Source organism: Meles meles, chromosome 17 (genome assembly GCF_922984935.1).
Source record: "Meles meles chromosome 17, mMelMel3.1 paternal haplotype, whole genome shotgun sequence".
Lineage (NCBI taxonomy): Eukaryota > Metazoa > Chordata > Mammalia > Carnivora > Mustelidae > Meles > Meles meles.
In genome coordinates, this window is record NC_060082.1 from 68,944,345 (window position 1) to 68,961,122 (window position 16,778).

At 49.0% G+C, this 16,778-nt stretch overlaps 1 protein-coding gene across 1 annotated transcript in view; it reads left to right on the forward strand.

Annotated features, from left to right (window-relative positions):
- Positions 1-3,894: 3,894 nt before the first annotated feature.
- Positions 3,895-16,778, forward strand: part of ADCY10 (adenylate cyclase 10) — a 68,564-nt gene continuing 55,680 nt past the window's right edge. The window contains exons 1-7 of the mRNA XM_045982851.1: positions 3,895-3,910; positions 10,693-10,898; positions 11,548-11,652; positions 12,687-12,725; positions 12,906-13,049; positions 13,917-14,122; positions 15,727-15,823. Of these exons, the coding sequence (XP_045838807.1) occupies positions 10,751-10,898; positions 11,548-11,652; positions 12,687-12,725; positions 12,906-13,049; positions 13,917-14,122; positions 15,727-15,823 (739 nt within the window). The 5' untranslated portion in view covers positions 3,895-3,910; positions 10,693-10,750. The remainder of the gene's footprint in view (positions 3,911-10,692; positions 10,899-11,547; positions 11,653-12,686; positions 12,726-12,905; positions 13,050-13,916; positions 14,123-15,726; positions 15,824-16,778) is intronic.

Sequence of the window (16,778 nt, forward strand, 5' to 3'; positions counted from 1 at the left end):
GTGATCCCAGGGTCCTGGGATCGAGTCCCGCATCGGGCTCTCTGCTCGGCGGGGAGCCGGCTTTCCCCTCTCTCTCTGCCTGCCTCTCTGCCTCTTGTGATCTCTGTCAAATAAATAAAAATCTTTAAAAAATTAAAAAATAATGTATGTGATCCAAATTTGGCAATTAGTGAAAACCCTGCACTTTGTCACTTACCCCTTCTCTCTGTCTGTGAGGAGGAAGGTTTAGAGAGTTGGATGCAGGCAAAGTGAAGAGCCCAATTATTACCGCTTTCCTGCAGAAACCATGCTGGCAGGTTAGTCCGGCATTGGGAGCACACGTGTGTTTCCTAGGGTTACGCCTTGAGAAAATATCTATTATGAAATAAGACATAGACACAAAAAAGTTTATTGGGGCACCTGGGTGACTCAGTCAGTTAAGCGACTTAAGCCTTCGGCTCAGGTCATGATCCCCGGGGTCCTGAGATGGAGCCCCACATCCGGCCCCCAGCTTATCCAAGTGCCTGCTTCTCCCTCTCCCTCTGCCTGCTGCCCTTGTGCTCTCTCTGTATCTCTCTGTCAAATAAATAAATAAAAATCTTTAAAAAAAAAAAAAGGCAGAGGATGCTTGTGCTTAGAAAAAAAGTATTTTTTAAAAGTTTATTAAAATGTATATGTTGAACTAATGTTTCCCTTCCTTTTCATTAAAAACTGCTGTTTCCTATATGGGTTCTCCAAAGCCTCACTTGTCAGTCAAATTAATTGTAGCATTTATTTTTTTTTTAAAGATTTTATTCATCCATTTGACAGATAAGTAGGCAGAGAAGCAGGCAGAAGGGGGGTAAGCAGGCTCCCTGCTGAGCAGAGAGCCTAATGCAGGACTCGATCCCAGGACCCTGAGATCATGACCTGAGCCGAAGGCAGAGGCTTTAACCCACTGAGTCCCCCAGGCGCCCCTATTGTAGCATTTAGTTGCCATTTAGATGCAATCTCAGTTCTCTTCCTTTTGATTCTCAGAAGTGCCATGGACAGACCCCAGCCCATGCTTTCTTTATGCCCCGGAACTCTCATCCATCCCATTACCGAATCTTAAAAATTAAATGACTCTAGTAAGTATCCAATCAAAAATTCTTACCACTTGAAACATACAGTCCACTGACCAGTCTCACAACTACTCTCAAAAACTGAAAAAGAATTTATATACCTGAAGTCCTTACTACCAAATGTATGTACTAAAGTCTGTAAAAGTACCTTTCGCAATGGTACAAATCACTTGATTAGTTGAGTTGATTTCTATGTCAAAATTTCTAACCCATCCTTCTGGAAACTTTCATTAAGTACTGGGTGTCAGGTCTAATGGGCCTGGGTTTCAGCTCAACTCTGCTCCATATTACCTCTGAAACCTTATTAACCTTTGTCTCTGGGCTTTAGTATTTTCAAGAGTAAAATGGGGATATGAGAGTACTTAATAGGATTGTTGTAAAGATTAATTGAAATAATGTTTTGGGGCACCTGGGTGGCTCAGTGGGTTAAGCCTCTGCCTTCGGCTCAGGTCATGATCCCAGGGTCCTGGGATCGAGCCCCGCATCGGGCTCTCTGCTCAGCAGGAAGCCTGCTTCCCTCTCTTTCTCTGTAGCCTCTCTGCCTCTTGTGATCTCTGTCTGTCAAATAAATAAGTAAAACCTTTAAAAAAAAAAAGAAAGAAAGAAAGAATGTTTTAACTGAAGACCTGGTTGATGACTGCTGTAAAATTAAATAAATGTAGGAAGTCTCAGGAAATGTTAATAAGCTTATTAATTGAAGGTAGACCCAATAACCAAAGTATACCTGCTAAAAGGGTATACTGTGTTAACCTGTTTGCAAGCATTCTGGAGTAGTAACTGTTGGAACTCTTGAGGCTTCCACAGGTTAAAGCAGAAAACAAGCTGCTTGGGGTGAGGGTCCAAAGGCAGGCTGGAGAATGTTCAATAAGAGATCAACTCTAAAAAAAAAAACTCTTTAACCTGATCTTTTTTGTCGTTTGGCATTCATTTCAAAGAAACACTGATCCAAAGTGCATCAGTGCATTTCTCTAGAGTAAACGGGTTGTCTTTTTTTTTTTTTTTTGAGTTGTCATAGGATGGTGAAAGGTTGAATCTTAACAAGGATTGACCTCAAAGCCCAGGTTCCTCTCCATAAAGCAAAACAGTTTCTATTGGAGCTTGTTTATATAATGAAGCAAATAGAAAGCACTGGTATTAAAACGGGCTTTCTCCCTAAGTATATGAGGTATGATTCTAATTATATTAAGATGGGTTTCCACAACTAGCATCAGAAAATTTTCTTGACAAAATATAATGAAATGAATCTTTTCCTCCCTCAAGACAACTGTGTTTTGTAACATTTTGAAACACACAGTAAATTTAATTGTAGGGCTGGACTTTGCTTGAGAATGACTACTTGCTTTTTCAGTTCAACTCTCTTAAATTCAAGTTTTACCCAAGTGCCACTTAAATGTTTGTCGTAGTTGTGACATCATAAGGACAGCTGCACAGTCAAAGCAAAACGGGATAGAAACCCAAACCCAGTACCACCTCGGATTGCAAGTTCCCTCCGGCGTGAACTTGACTAGAAATGCACCTGACCAGTCAGAAAGGCATGTAATTCTTTTTTTTTAATTTTTATTTTTTAAATTTCTTTTCAGTGTTCCAGAGTTCATTGTTTATGCACCACACCCAGTGCTCCATGCAATCCGTGCCTTCCTTGATACTCACCACCAGGCTCACCCAACCCCTCACCCACTTCCCCTCCAAAACCCTCAGATGGTTTCTCAGAGTCCACAGTCTCTCATGGTTCGTCTCCCCCTCCGATTTCCCCCAACTCCCTTCTCCTTTCCATCTCCCCATGTCCTGCCTGTTAATCCTTATGCTCCACAAGTAAGTGAAACCATATGATTGACTCTCTCTGTTTGACTTATTTCGTTCAGCATAATCTCTTCCAGTCCCGTCCATGTTGCTACAAAAGTTGGGTATTCATCCTTTCTGATGGAGGCATAATACTCCATTGTGTATATGGACCACATCTTCCTTATCCATTCATCCGTTGAAGGGCATCTTGGTTCTTTCCACAGTTTGGCGACCGTGGCCATTGCTGCAATAAACATTGGGGTACAGATGGCCCTTCTTTTCACTACATCTGTATCTTTGGGGTAAATACCCAGCAGTGCAATTGCAGGGTCATAGGGAAGCTCTATTCTTAATTTCTTGAGGAATCTCCACACTGTTCTCCAAAGTGGCTGCACCAACTTGCATTCCCACCAACAGTGTAAGAGGGTTCCCCTTTCTCCACATCCTCTCCAACACACGTTGTTTCCTGTCTTGTTCATTTTGGCCAGGGAATGTAATTCTTCAAACAAAAATTTACCTCACAAAAATCCCTAAAGTTCTGAATGCAGAGTTGATAAATTTCATAGTCCTGGTAAAAGCCGTAATCATTATTGATCAAAATTGGGTGTTTGCTTATTCAGGAGATACGTGGCTTTATGATATCCTACTAACTATTGCCTAATTTTAGCCACCCTCTACGAGGTCAGAGAGTTATGAAAACTACTTTGGGGTCGTGTCCATCTCCCCGACCCTTGCCCCCCATGTCCAGATGGAGAACCTGAACCAACCAGTCCATGTAGGAGATAGGCCCTAGGACCGGTGGGGGAGGGGAGGGCAGTGCCAGCCAATCAGAAGCAGGTCGGTGCGCGTGAAACAATGAGCTGCTGAGGAGGGTGTGGCCTGGAAAACGGCTTTTGGACAAAACTGTCATTTTATGGCCATACACAGACAGGGCACATCTGTCTTCAGAACAATGTCACCCAGGTCTCTCTCTGTTTTCTGCACTCCGGAAAGATCCAGTACCTGACCTAGGCTCTGGCTTTCCCTCTGCCTCGAGGAAAGAGGAGGTATGTGGAGTCTGAGCAGGCAGAGCGGCTGCAAAGGTAAAGATGAGGTCGGCCGTCTGGGGAGAAGCCGACGGGCTGCCGGAGTTAGAGGACAGTGGGGTCCTTGGCTCGGAGCCCTAGATGGATGGACAGATGTAAATCTCTGTGTGTCAGTCTTTGAAGTGAGGCTAGAAACTTGAAATCTTAAATGTTGCCTCATCTTACGTATCTTGGATGCTCTATTTTTCGGGCTTGCTGTCTTCGTTTCCTCTGTCCCCAACTTCTCCGTGATAGCCTCCTTCTTATTGGTCCTCCAATAGCAAGTGCGGACCGTGTGAGGCGGGTGGTGGGAAGGTGCTCCGGAGGAAACAAGGCCATGTAGAATATGGTCCCTAAAACAGGAGTTTACAACTCACAGGAAGACAGCAGATCAATGAGTAAGTAAGGATATTTAAGTAGAAAATAAGGCACATCCATTTACAGATACTAAATGTCCTTATAACTCAGAGGAAAAGTTGCCTTGGCTCGAGTGGTCTGCAGGCTTCCCTGACATGACATTACGCCTTTAAGTTCAGAGTATCTCCTCTTGGGGCTCTTGTAAAACCTGATTTTACATGGTGGTAACGACAGGATGAAAGCTGAAATCCATTAGAAGTTTCTCGAAGAGATACTTAGAGAAACCATAATTGATCTAACTGATCTTTAATTTCATTTTCATTTTTGGGTACTGCTGAGTTTTAAGTAGAATGAAACCACACACTCCTTCCTTCTTTCAGGAAACTCTTTCTTGGTCTGCCTTTGGGGTCTCATCTGCCTGTTGGCTCTTTCAGTCTTCCCGATAGCCTCAGTCCTCAGGGCTTTCGGGCACGCTGTCTTCTTGACTGGGACTGAGTTGGCCAAATGATGGATGACCGTCTATCCCCATGCGCTGGGAGTGCTCGGGAGTTCGACGCATACTTTCTCTAGGACATAAGTACCTCAAGGTGTCATAAGACATACAAGTGGGTTGTAGCAAGGTTTGGCAGGAAGAGCATGGATGTTCAGATCCCACCAACCTGGGCTTCCAGCTGAGTGGCCTAAGGCAGAATATTCGCTTTGAACCTCAGTTTCTCTGTCTATGAAATGGGGGTGGGGCCTGCGTCACAGTGCTGTTTTGAGGCAGCCTATGTAAAATGCGCATAAAGAGGTCTTAATAAATTGAAACGTATGTGTCACAAGTAAATATTCATGTACTCTTCTAAAATAGAAAGTTTCTATTGCCATTTTATGAGTGTTCCTAAGACAAACTCAGGTCTTCATTTTAGATGTACCTCTTTAGCTCATGGACAAATCATTTGCTTTCTTTTTTTTTTTAAGATTTTGTTTATTTGACAGAGAGAGACAGCGAGAGAAAGAACACACAGTCGGGGAGTGGGAGAGGAAGAACAGGCTTCCCACCGAGCAGGGAGTCTGATGTGGGGCTTGATCCCAGGACCCTGGCATCATGACTGGAGCCGAAGGCAGATGCCCAGCAACTGGGCTACCCAGGCGCCCCGGCAAATCATTTTATTACTCTAGTCCCTCAAAACATGTGTCATCTTAGTGGCCAAATGCATCTGCTTTCCTTGACTAGTAGTCCTAAACTTAAAAAAAACCAACTGGGGCGCCTGGGTGGCTCAGTGGGTTAAGCCTCTGCCTTCAGCTCGGGTCATGGTCCCGGGGCCCTGGGATCGAGCCCCGCGTCGGGCTCCCTGTTCAGCGGGGAGCCTGCTTCCCCCTCTCTCTGCCTGCCTCTCTGCCTGCTTGTGATCTCTGTCAAATAAATAAAATCTTTTTAAAAAACTGCCTAAGTTCTTAGATACCTTATTTAAAACAATGGAATCTTAGCTATCATCTTTCCATTAAATGTAAGAATCAGTACGACCTTGCAGGCAAGACAGCTTTGTCCTTCCCGAGGGAAGCTAGTGCTCCCTACACTGCCCGCTGGGGGTTTACATTGTTAAGTTTGCCATCCAGTGGTTGCCAGCATTGATCCTAGTTCCTCCTTTTGGAGCAACAAAAAACAAATCGAACCCGCTTTCTACACGGTGTCCAAACCAAAGCAAGGGGCCTGCACTTGCGGAGGGCGCGGGGGCCGGAACGCAGAGGCGGGGCAGGGTTGCTGAAGGAGGTGGCGTATTGGAACATATTTATATTCATAGTTACAAATCATGCATCGTGCATTTAAGATTTAGACTTAGCGGGATGTCCTGTATCTTGTGTTCACTCGGGTGGTCCCACACCGGGACCCACACCGGTGGTCTTTGGGTAGCCAAAGAGAAAACGGTTGAGCAGCCGCGAGCAGCCCAGAGGGGACAGAGCACCAGCCCCGCTCGCTTCTCTTCAAGCCTCCCTCGGTTCCACAGCCGCTTCACGCACCTGTGCCGGCCTCTGCGGAGCATCGTGCCTGCGGCAGCCGTGCAGTCAGGAGCACCCGGGCTCGACAGATGCACCCCCCTGCCGAGGAAACGTCTCCAGACTTCACTCCTCAACCTCTTGTGAACTTCATTCTCACGTGGCCACACTCAGTCCTAACCGGAGGGAGAAAGCAGAGGGATTAGTGTGTGCAAAGTGCGGGCCTGCGTTAGACTTTGCACAGGGACCCTTGTCTCTGTTTCTTCACAACATTTCCAAATACTTGAAGATAACTGACATTTCACCCGAATGTCATCATCTCCGGACAACATTTCCAGCCTGTCACTCATTATTGACCTTTAAACAAAGGGGGCGGAACTAAAACCAGTGCCCCGGAGCAGATCTGAACACGACTCATGCCCCTGAACATGTTGCATAGGAGCCAAAGGGCCAATAAGCACATGAGAAGGCACTTAATGTCATGAGTACCACAGGGAGACACAAAGACACACAGCACTCACCTGCAGAAGTGGTGGGAACGGAAAGACTGACATTAGCGAGTGCTGGCCAGGACACAGAGCGCCTGAAGTCTGATGTCTTGCTTGTAGGGCGCACACTGGTACGAGCAGTCCGGAAGACTGGCAGGATCCGCTCCAGTTCAATATATGTGTGTCCTGTGACCCACCAACTCCTAAGCAGACATCCAGGCAAAGTGCACACGTGTACCACAATGGTTTTAACAGCCTTGTTTCTAGTAGCCTAAGACTGGAAACAGCCAAAAGGTCAGCAGTACAGTGGATAAGTACTCGTGGTATAATCAGCTGGTGGAGTACTAGACAGCACCGAAAAGGAAGGTTCTTGATATACATACAACACAGATGAGTATCACCAACATTTTTTTTTAATTTTATTTATTTGACAGAGAGAAATCACAACTAGGTAGAGAGGCAGGCAGAGAGAGAGGAGGAAGCAGGCTCCCTGCAGAGCAGAGAGCCCGATGTGGGGCTCGATCCCAGAACCCTGGGATCATGACCTGAGCCGAAGGCAGAGGCTTTAACCCACTGAGCCACCCAGGCGCCGAGTATCACCAACATTTGAGAAAAAGAAAGAGTACATATGGTATGATTCCATTTATGTAAACTCTAGAAACTGATAAAGGTTACCTATGGTGTTAGAAATAAGGAGAAGGGCAGGGCGCCTGAGGGGCTCAGTGACCTCAGTCTGCCTTCAGCTCAGGTCATGATCCCAGGGTGCCGGCATCAAGCCCCTGCATTGGGTTTGTGGCTCAGCGGGAAGCCTGCTTCTCCCTCTCCCACTCCCCCTGCTTGTGTTCCCTCTTGGTGTCTCTCTCTGTCAAATAAATAAATAAAAATCTTAAAAAGAAAAAGAAAAAAGAAAAGAAAAGGAGAAGGGGTCACCTTCAGGAAGAAGGGTGGGGGTGTGCCCGGGCCATGACATGAGAGGAGCTTCCGGAGTGCTGGTAGCGTTCTCTCTCTTGATATCAGTAGCAATTACATGGATTGTTTACTTTATAATAATTCATAAAACTGTATACATATGAATTATTCATTTTCCTATGATATGCTTTAATAAGAGTGTTTTTGAAAAGATAGCATGGGGGGCACCTGGGTGGCTCAGTGGGTTAAAGCCTCTGCCTTCGGCTCAGGTCATGATCCCAGGGTTCTGGGATCAAGTCCTGCATCGGGCTCTCTGCTCAGCTGGGAGCCTGCTTCCTCCTCTCTCTCTCTGCCTGCCTCTCTGCCTACTTGTGATCTCTCTGTCAAATAAATAAATTTAAAAATCTAAAAACAAATAAAAGACAGCATGCAATTTGCAGTAAATCTCGTTTAGCCAATGCACTTGATTTCATTAAAATTCTACGTATAGAACTTTGCCTTTGTTCTTCTGAAATTTTATTATTATTTCAGTCAATTAAGACATTTTAAGATCTTGGGGCGCCTGGGTGTCTCAGTTGGTTAAACGTCTGCCCTCGGCTCAGGTCATGATCCCAGAGTCCTGGGATCAAGTCCCACATCAAGATCCCTGCTGAGCGGGGAGCCCGCTTCTCCCCTCCTTCCACCTGCCACTCCCCTTGCTTGTGCGTGCTCGCTCTCGCTCTCTCTCTCTCAATCTCTCTGTCCGATAAATAAAATCTTTTTAAGATCCTGATTCTGTATTCGGACATTGGCTTTCTCTCCAGTTGTATCTTTAAGGCCTCTGGCCTGCCCGTGGGAGCTTCCTTCTGAGTGGACTACAGAACATAAATCAATAGCCTTTAGGTAGGGTTGTTGACTACGTTAACAGATAACTATGTTTTTATCACCTAAACTTTCGTATCTTACCCACAAGGATGTGAGAAATTGGCTAAATGCCTTGTTAAAGTCGAGATATGCTTTATCTACAGTATTCTCTTGATGTAAAAGTTTAATAACTCTTCAAAAAAGGAGATCACTTTGCTCGTAGCTGAGAGTCTGGCTCCTTTGCACCAACTCTTGCTGATCTAAGTGCCCGCCTACCAGCACACATCTGAGTTACTACAAACATTCCCACTCTGTCTCCCACTGCACACCGCAGCGCTGCACTTTCGCGCTTGCGGGAAATCATGCTCACATAATTTTCTTTGGCCAGTGTCCTGAGTGGAAGAGAAATATGTCGCTTCTGAGAGGACACGTTAAGAATGAGTCTGTTCCAGCAAATCCTCGTCTTGCTGGCTGGAAGGTCCCAGCCTGGATCCCAGAGTGAAGGCAGTAACAGAGCAAAGCCTCAGACGACTTACAACAGACAAGGGAGAAATGAACAGGAAATAGGCCTTTGTTATTTCAAGCCACTGCCATTTTGGAGTATTTGTTAATGGAGCAAACCCAGCTTCCGCTGACGGATACAGTATATTTACCGGTCTGTGTGATCCGTAGCCTCATCTCTCCAAATGCAGAAAAGAAAGTGACCATCTCCAGTTGTCCTCTCTTGCTCTCAAGATTGCTTCGGTCCGTCCTTCGTGTCTGTGTCCCCGGGGCTGGCTACTCGGGTTTACTTGAAGTGACTGGGTGCTTTGCTACTACCTTCTTGGCTTGGAGTTCATTTCTTTCTCAGAGAAGCAATCTCTGTTGTGCTTTTCAGTTCTCCACAGTGAATACGGCAGAAATATTCTCCTTATTCCTCTTGTGATAATTTCCTTGCTTTTAATAAAGCCTAAAACTCCCTCTAAGTTCTCTTAACTTCTGCATTTTCCCTGAGTCCCAGCTCATTCTGGGGGTTCAATCTTCTGCGCCCCCCCAAGTTCACGTGACCTGCAATTACTTATTTGATCTACGTGTTCTCTATTAGCTGTTCCTAGACATGCTGCGGTTTTTATTGAATTTTTAAATGCTGCCCCCCTTTTTTTAAACCTTAGGTACACATTTCTCTATCTTTTATTCACTTCTTAATATTTGAGTTTTCCAGAGCTTTTCCTTTCAAAGGTTATTCAATACTTAATATTTAGTACTCAATTTAGAGGTTTCTCTACATTTTAGACTTTGCTAAATATACTAATGTTTCCCCCCTTTTTTTTTCTTAAATGTTTTTCTTAAGTCTATGATACATGTTATCTATCTCACTTTTTCCTTCCAATGCTCTCACATACCCCAGTATGACTTGTGTCTGGTTGAAATTACCAACCAGTTCCTTCCTCACAATCAGGAACAGTTCCTTTTTTTTTTTTTTCCTTTTAACGCTCTTAAGATCTCTATCACTGAGGTGCCTGGGTGGCTCAGTGGGTTAAGCCTCTGCCTTCGGCTCAGGTCATGATCCCGGGGTCCTGGGATCGAGCCCCGCATCGGGCTCTCTGCTCAGCGGGGAGCCTGCTTCCCCCTCTCTCTCTGCCTGCCTCTCTACCTACTTGTGATCTCTGTCAAATAAATAAATAAATAAAATCTTTAAAAAAGAAGATCTGTATCACTTCTTCCAGGAACTTGGATTGCTCTGAAAATGTTAGGTATGCCATTTCTGTTCATGGGATAGAGCATGATTTTTACACCATTCAGGCATGAACATTTAATTGACCCCAACAGCTTAAAAAAGGCCTTAGGAAATTATGGTTTTTCTTAGAACTAACTGGGCAGTAAATTAAAATTTCAACATTTGCCTTTTAACTTTCAGTTTAAAGCCTTACGCACACTCATCCCTTTGAATTCATTCCCTCTGTAATTTAAGATTATACCTTAATATACACTTACTTGCTCGTATGTGATATGTTGCCTTACTTCTCACCTTTATATAAATATTCACCCACGTAAACCCACATCTGCACTTTTCTGTTGTAATTTTCAAAAGTGAGAAAGAGGGGATGAAGACTGGGAGGGAGGGAGCGAGGGGGTGAACCATGAGGACAGAAGCCCGAGGAGCGGAGACGGAGTCGTTATTGCCCCTCCATTCTCAGCTTTTCTTTGTAGTAGGTCTATTTGAGGACGGTTTGCTGTGACCAAAAATTCCTGAACGTTTGCCCTGAACATGAGCACCAGAAGAGAAGAATCACAGGACCGAGCCATCGTCCGGATAGCAGCTCACTTGCCGGACCTCATCGTCTACGGAGACTTCTCTCCAGAGCGACCCTCCGTGGATTATTTTGATGGAGTCCTGATGTTTGTCGATATTTCAGGCAAGCACAGAGGGAATCTTTGATGTGGGTGAACACACAGGGCTCGCCTGCAGTGGGGTGCCTTCTTCGAGTTTCCACGCTCTCGCAGGAGGTACTCCTGTGGAGAGGACAGGAGGGAGGAGGGATAGCCTGTGTGCTGGCCCTTCCGTCTTCCCTTCCCCAGCATGTCCAGTCATGGGCAAACCTTCAAGATACCCCAGCCCCAGGCCTGGAACTTCGGGCTCCGTGCCCCTGCCCAGTCTCACCGAGTCCAGCTCCCAAGCCCCAGGCACATCCCAGGCACACTTGACCTCCACAGGTGTTGTGCACATCTCAGCAGTAAACTTGTCACCTCTTCAGACAGGTTTCCGTGTTGTGTGTCTTCATCACCATGGAGTGAAAGTTCTATACCAGTTAAAGGAACGGCAGTCAACCCCGTACAGGGTGGGAAACTTGGAGGGCAGAGGTAGTGGGCCTCCTTCCCTGACCCCTAAAGTAATAAGCGTCCATGGGAGGCTCCATGGTTGACCTGGACCAGCCAACGACCATGGAGAAGAAACCGTGCCCGTCCTCCGAAGCTGGGGCTCAGTGCTCTCCAGGGCTTCCTCTTTTCCTGGCTGTGTTTGGTTCCTCCAAGCGGCCGAGGAAATGAGGCGGACGTTCGTTACAGGCTTCACCGCCATGACTGAGAAGTTCAGCACGGCCATGTACATGGACCGAGGGGCCGAGCAGCTGGTGGAGATCCTCAACCACTACATCAGCGCCATAGTGGAGAGTGAGTGCCCCTGGGCTCCCGCCCTGAGTCTGTCTCCTTGGCCGCCTTCCCGAACTTTTTGCTTGTCGCCTGATAGAACGCGATCTTGGTTTTCCTCGTGAAATGTGTAAGAAACCGGTCTTCCTTGAAATACCATGCCGCGTGCGCGAAGGAGAGCGTCACACCTCGCCGATGCAGACCCTTTAAGGAGAGAGGGTTTGCGCCCGTTGAAGGACTGACTCTGAGGTTCCCTTTAAAGAACTTGCGTTATATTCAGTGACTCGAAACAGCCAGCGTCACCACGACCGAGATGTCGTCGTGACGAGAATGCTGTGTGAGTGGACAAGTGAGTTTTACTAACTCATTAGTGCTCTGTCTTCCAATGACGAACTCAGAAGCACAACTGACTGTCCACCCTCTGCCGACCCTCTGGTTTGAAATGTTAATTTGAACTATTCGTGCAGAGAAATATTTACTCCGTCAAGGTAAACTCAGGTCTAGTCTTTCTTCGGGCTAATGGGCTAACGTCACAGGCCAGACACAAGTTCATGCTGCTTAAAAGCAGACACTGTATCTAATTCCTGTTTGTGTCCCACTCAGCGCAGCAGGGCTCACATGTGTACGGAGGCATAAATTAGAGCAAAAAGTGCCCACTTCAGCCGTAAAGCCCTAACGACAGGGAAGTTGGTAATAAAACGCGCGTTGACCGTCGTCGCGGTTTCCCAGTTTCCTGATTCTTCTGTGGAATCTGCCCCTCGTGCACTCACATGCCTCTCACGCCCCGGCCGATGACCTGTAGCGACCCGTCCGAGCATCCCGGACCACGGCGCAGGTCGCGGTCACTCCTTCGCTCCCGTCTCCTCCGGTTCCCGGGAACAGAGCGCGCTGGCCAGTGCGGTGCGCTGTTCTGTCACGCTCCGCGGGTGTGAGTGACGTGCGGGACGCTTCCCCAGGAGGAGCTTCCTCTCCGAAGTGATCTCTTGACTGAATTTCTAGTCCATGGGTGACGATTAAGAACTTGGAGTTTAATTTACCTTATTTTCTTCTTTTCTCAGAAGTGCTGATTTTTGGAGGGGACATCTTGAAATTTGCAGGTATGGGTGCTCGTGAGGTGGGGGGAGGAAGGAGTGCGGGTGCCCCTGCCCCCCGGAGGAGGCGCCTCGGGGAAGGCGGAGGCTGGCGGGAGGCGTGTTTGAGGAGTGAGTGTCCGTGCACGTCAGACAACAGATCCCCAGGGCAGCTCAGAAGCCTTCGGGTGCGTCTGTCCCTTCAAGGTGACGCGCTGCTGGCCTTGTGGAAGGTGGAGCGGAGGCAGCTGGAAAACATCATCACGGTGGTGGTGAAGTGCAGCCTGGAGATCCACGGACTGTTTGAGACGCAGGAGTCTGAGGAAGGCCTGGACGTCCGCGTCAAGATCGGTGAGCCCCGAGAACAGAGAGACGCCCCCGCCCTCTGGGAGCGGGTCCCCACGCCCGAGGCATCTGTCCCTGAGGGGAAAGCCAGAACGCGGTGGAACGTAGTGGCTCAGCCCACCCGTCACGTCTTGGACCCTGGGCTGAGGCTAACCAGGAGCTGCGGCTCCCGCCCCTAACGGTTAAGATCTGGGCGAGCCCCGAGGAACCTGGGCTCACTGCCCCCTCGCAGGCTCTTGCAAGCACGTGGCTGTGAGCGCCGAGGTGGCACCGGGCCCGCGCTGAGCACCCGCCAACTCTCCCGCGTTCCTCCTGCTCCCGTGGCTCACCTCGGCCCTCACGCAGAGCGTCTCGCACTCTGCCCCATTCCGTCTCCCGTGGCTCCGGTCCCCAAACCTTCGGCTCTCAGGGGCGAACAATCAGAGGCACGTTGTCGGGGCGGCGCCCGGACCGTCAGAATACCTGCTCCTTCCCCCCGGCCTTTCCCCTCTGGCCGGTGCCTCAAATTCGACCCGAAGGGTTTCTTTTTAGTCAAAGCGTCAGCCCCTGAGAAAACGCAGACCCTCTCCAAAAGGAATTACTAAGTTGTTCTCCGTTGCTCTTCAGTACAAACAAATTGAAAAGGGATACAATAACGTGGGGGACTGGAAGGGCCATCTGGAGCGGGAGACGTCCCGGGAAGGTGAAAACCAGGAGCCGAGTTTCTAGCTCGGGAGGAAGGAGAGTTCCGGAAGGTCTGGGCCGGCAGACGCGCCTCCTGACACCTCTGCCAAGTCCCAGAGACTGCTTTGCTCTGAGGTAGCGCCGTCCCACGAAGACTGGGACTGTGCCGGGCACTGACCCAGAAACTTCTTGTGCTTGCCCCCTCGCCAGCCCTGGCCGCCGGCCACATCACCATGCTGGTCTTCGGAGACGAAACACGCAACTATTTTCTGGTGATTGGGCAGGCGGTGGATGACGTGCGCCTTGCCCAGAACATGGCGCAGATGAACGACGTCATTCTGTCACCGAACTGCTGGCAGCTCTGCGACCGGAGCATGATCGAAATTGAGAGGATCCCGGATCAGAGGGCTGTTAAGGTAGGTGCGATGCGGCCGCTTCCGGAAAGTTCCGTCGGTCTGCGCCAGGGCCCCCCCGTCAGGAAGCCACTGGGAAGGCGGGTCCTGCAAGGCTCCTGGGCGGGAGACTCGGACGGGATGGCCCGGGTGGGACTTACAGGCTTTGGTCCAGGAGCCAAGGCCGGGCGTTCAGGAGGCAGAGACTGGGCTTCTCTGCTACCTGAGCAGGTGGACTTGGGGCGCGGAGGCCTTGGGCGGAGCTGGGGCCCTGGGGAAGGAAGAGGACTGGTCTCTTGCTCAGTCCCCAGGAGCAGAGGGTTGTCATTTGAGGGCTGCCCCTGGCCGTCGGGAAGGGATCGCTGTGGGTGAGGACAGGAGGGGCCGCGGGGGCGGCCACTCGGTGCGGGAAGAGACTTTTCCCACGGCCCCACCCCGACACGGTGCCGGAGCTGAAGCCGGACACCCGCAGGCCGGCCCGTGGGGTGTGGCGGTCGGGGAAGGGGACTCGGCGTGTGCGGCGGGGAGCGGGGCTGTGCCGCGGCCGAACCGGGCGGAGCGCGAGGCCGACAGAGAGGAGGTGGAGGGCCGGGAAGCCGGGTGGAGGCGGGAGGCTCTCCCGCTCGGGCCTCAGTGTGCACCCCGGGCCCCCCCTCCGCCGGCGCCGGCCGCAGGACCTGGTTGGCGGACAACGCCGCTCCCTGACCTCTCCAGTTATTCCTTACACCTTCAGAAATTGTCCCAATTTTCCTTACTTTCAGACTCACAGAAAAGTTCAGCATTAGTACAGAGTTTCCGTACGTCCTTCCCTCAGCTTCCCCGATGGTGACATCTTCCATCACCAGAGTGCGGTGGTCGAGGCCAGAAAACCAACAGCAGCACGACCGCTCGCTGATGAAAGGCCTCCCGTGGGCCTCACTAGTCTCCCACAGGAGGCTCTCCGTGGAACGTTCCAGCACTCTATCCCCGATCGCGCACTACATTTTGGCGTTGTTTTTAGTCTCCTGCAATCGGTGGCCATTCTTCAGTTTTTCCTTGTCTTATTTGACCTCGATACTTAGGAAGAGCCTTGACCATCTTGATGAATGTCCCTCCATTTGGTTTGCCGGATCCTTTCTCATTACTGGACTAAGGTTACTCACCTGGGGTGGGAGGCAAGAACACCACAGAGCCGAGGTTGTGTCATTCTCAAGGTTCCACAGCATGGGGTTCCCATGGTGTGACTCTTACTGCTGGGGATGCTCCGACTACTTTTTTGGGCATCGGCCCCCTTTGTCCCTTTATCCTTATGAGAAAGAAATGATAGATGGTTTAACCGGGTTTTGTTTACATTAAAATGTTACGAAGGAAAGAAAGAGGAAAGTTGTAAGAGTGGAAAAGTGTGCAGGTGAGCCCCTGGTGTGGCCTGTGTGTACACACTGAATTTGAGATCTCATGAAATAATCAGAAAATTGTTAATGTAATCACATCCAAATGAAAGATCGTTGTTGTCTAAGTATGCCAGTCTCTGTTAACCCTGTCCTGGACATTCAGAAGCACACTCCCTCCCCTCTCTGCTGAGAAGTTCTATTCAAAGGACCAGACAACCCTCGGGATAACCAAAATCTTCTTCTTTTTTCTTTATTTAGGTTAATTTCTTAAAACCACCTTCTACTTTTAATTTTGATGAATTTTTCACAAAGTGTATGACTTTCATGAATTATTACCCTTCTGGTGACCACAAAAGTAAGTAGACTCCATGAACAAGAGCCTTTGCCTTTACCAGTGGCAGTAGTAATACCAACACCCGGGGCTCCATCATACCTGGTCTTACCAACGCCCGGGGCTCCATCATACCTGGTCTTACCAACACCCGGGGCTCCATCATACCTGGTCTTACCAACGCCCGGGGCTCCATCATACCTGGTCTTACCAACACCCGGGGCTCCATCATACCTGGTCTTACCAACGCCCGGGGCTCCATCAAAACTGGCTCTCGGTACGGCTCCTGGTCCTCAGCAGCACACAAGAGGGACCTCCTTCCCACTCCTCAGGACACTGATTCCCAGTACCCTCCTCAGGCCCTCCTCCTCTGCTCTGGCAATGACTCTTCCCCCTCATCTTCTAAACATGTGCAGGTTTGCCCCATGATGAAAGGAAAAATAAAACCTCTGTGAACCCTACTTTCCCCTCCTAATTTTCACCACCAAAGTTCTCAGAAGAGTAATCTGTACGTCTGTGCCTCCTTCTATCTTCTCATTTATTTATTCACCCGGGAAACTTGCAAGAAAATTGCATGTGCCCCAGAGGGCATGTGTTCAGCTACTCTAGCGTCTAGAGCCCCTGACATCTAGCTTCTAGCCATTTCTCCCATCTACTTAGACTGTTGAGGTCAAGGCCACCCATGACCATCAACTTTCCAAAGCAGGTAACCTCTCTTCAGGCCTCATCTGAGCTGGTTGGCCTCAGACTACTCTCTTCTTATGGACACGGGCTTCTCCTCTCCTTGGGTTCATGAATATTCTTTCTCAGTTTTGCTTTTACACCTTAAGCCACCTGTTTCCACTGCCCATGCTTTATCTCCTTCCCATTCCTTAAGTGTTGGTTATTCTAGGGCTCTGTCCTTGACCCTCTAGTCTTTCCTACTGACCTCTTGGAGATCCGTTCTATGCATCCATGCTCCTCGTTCCTAGGACTCCCG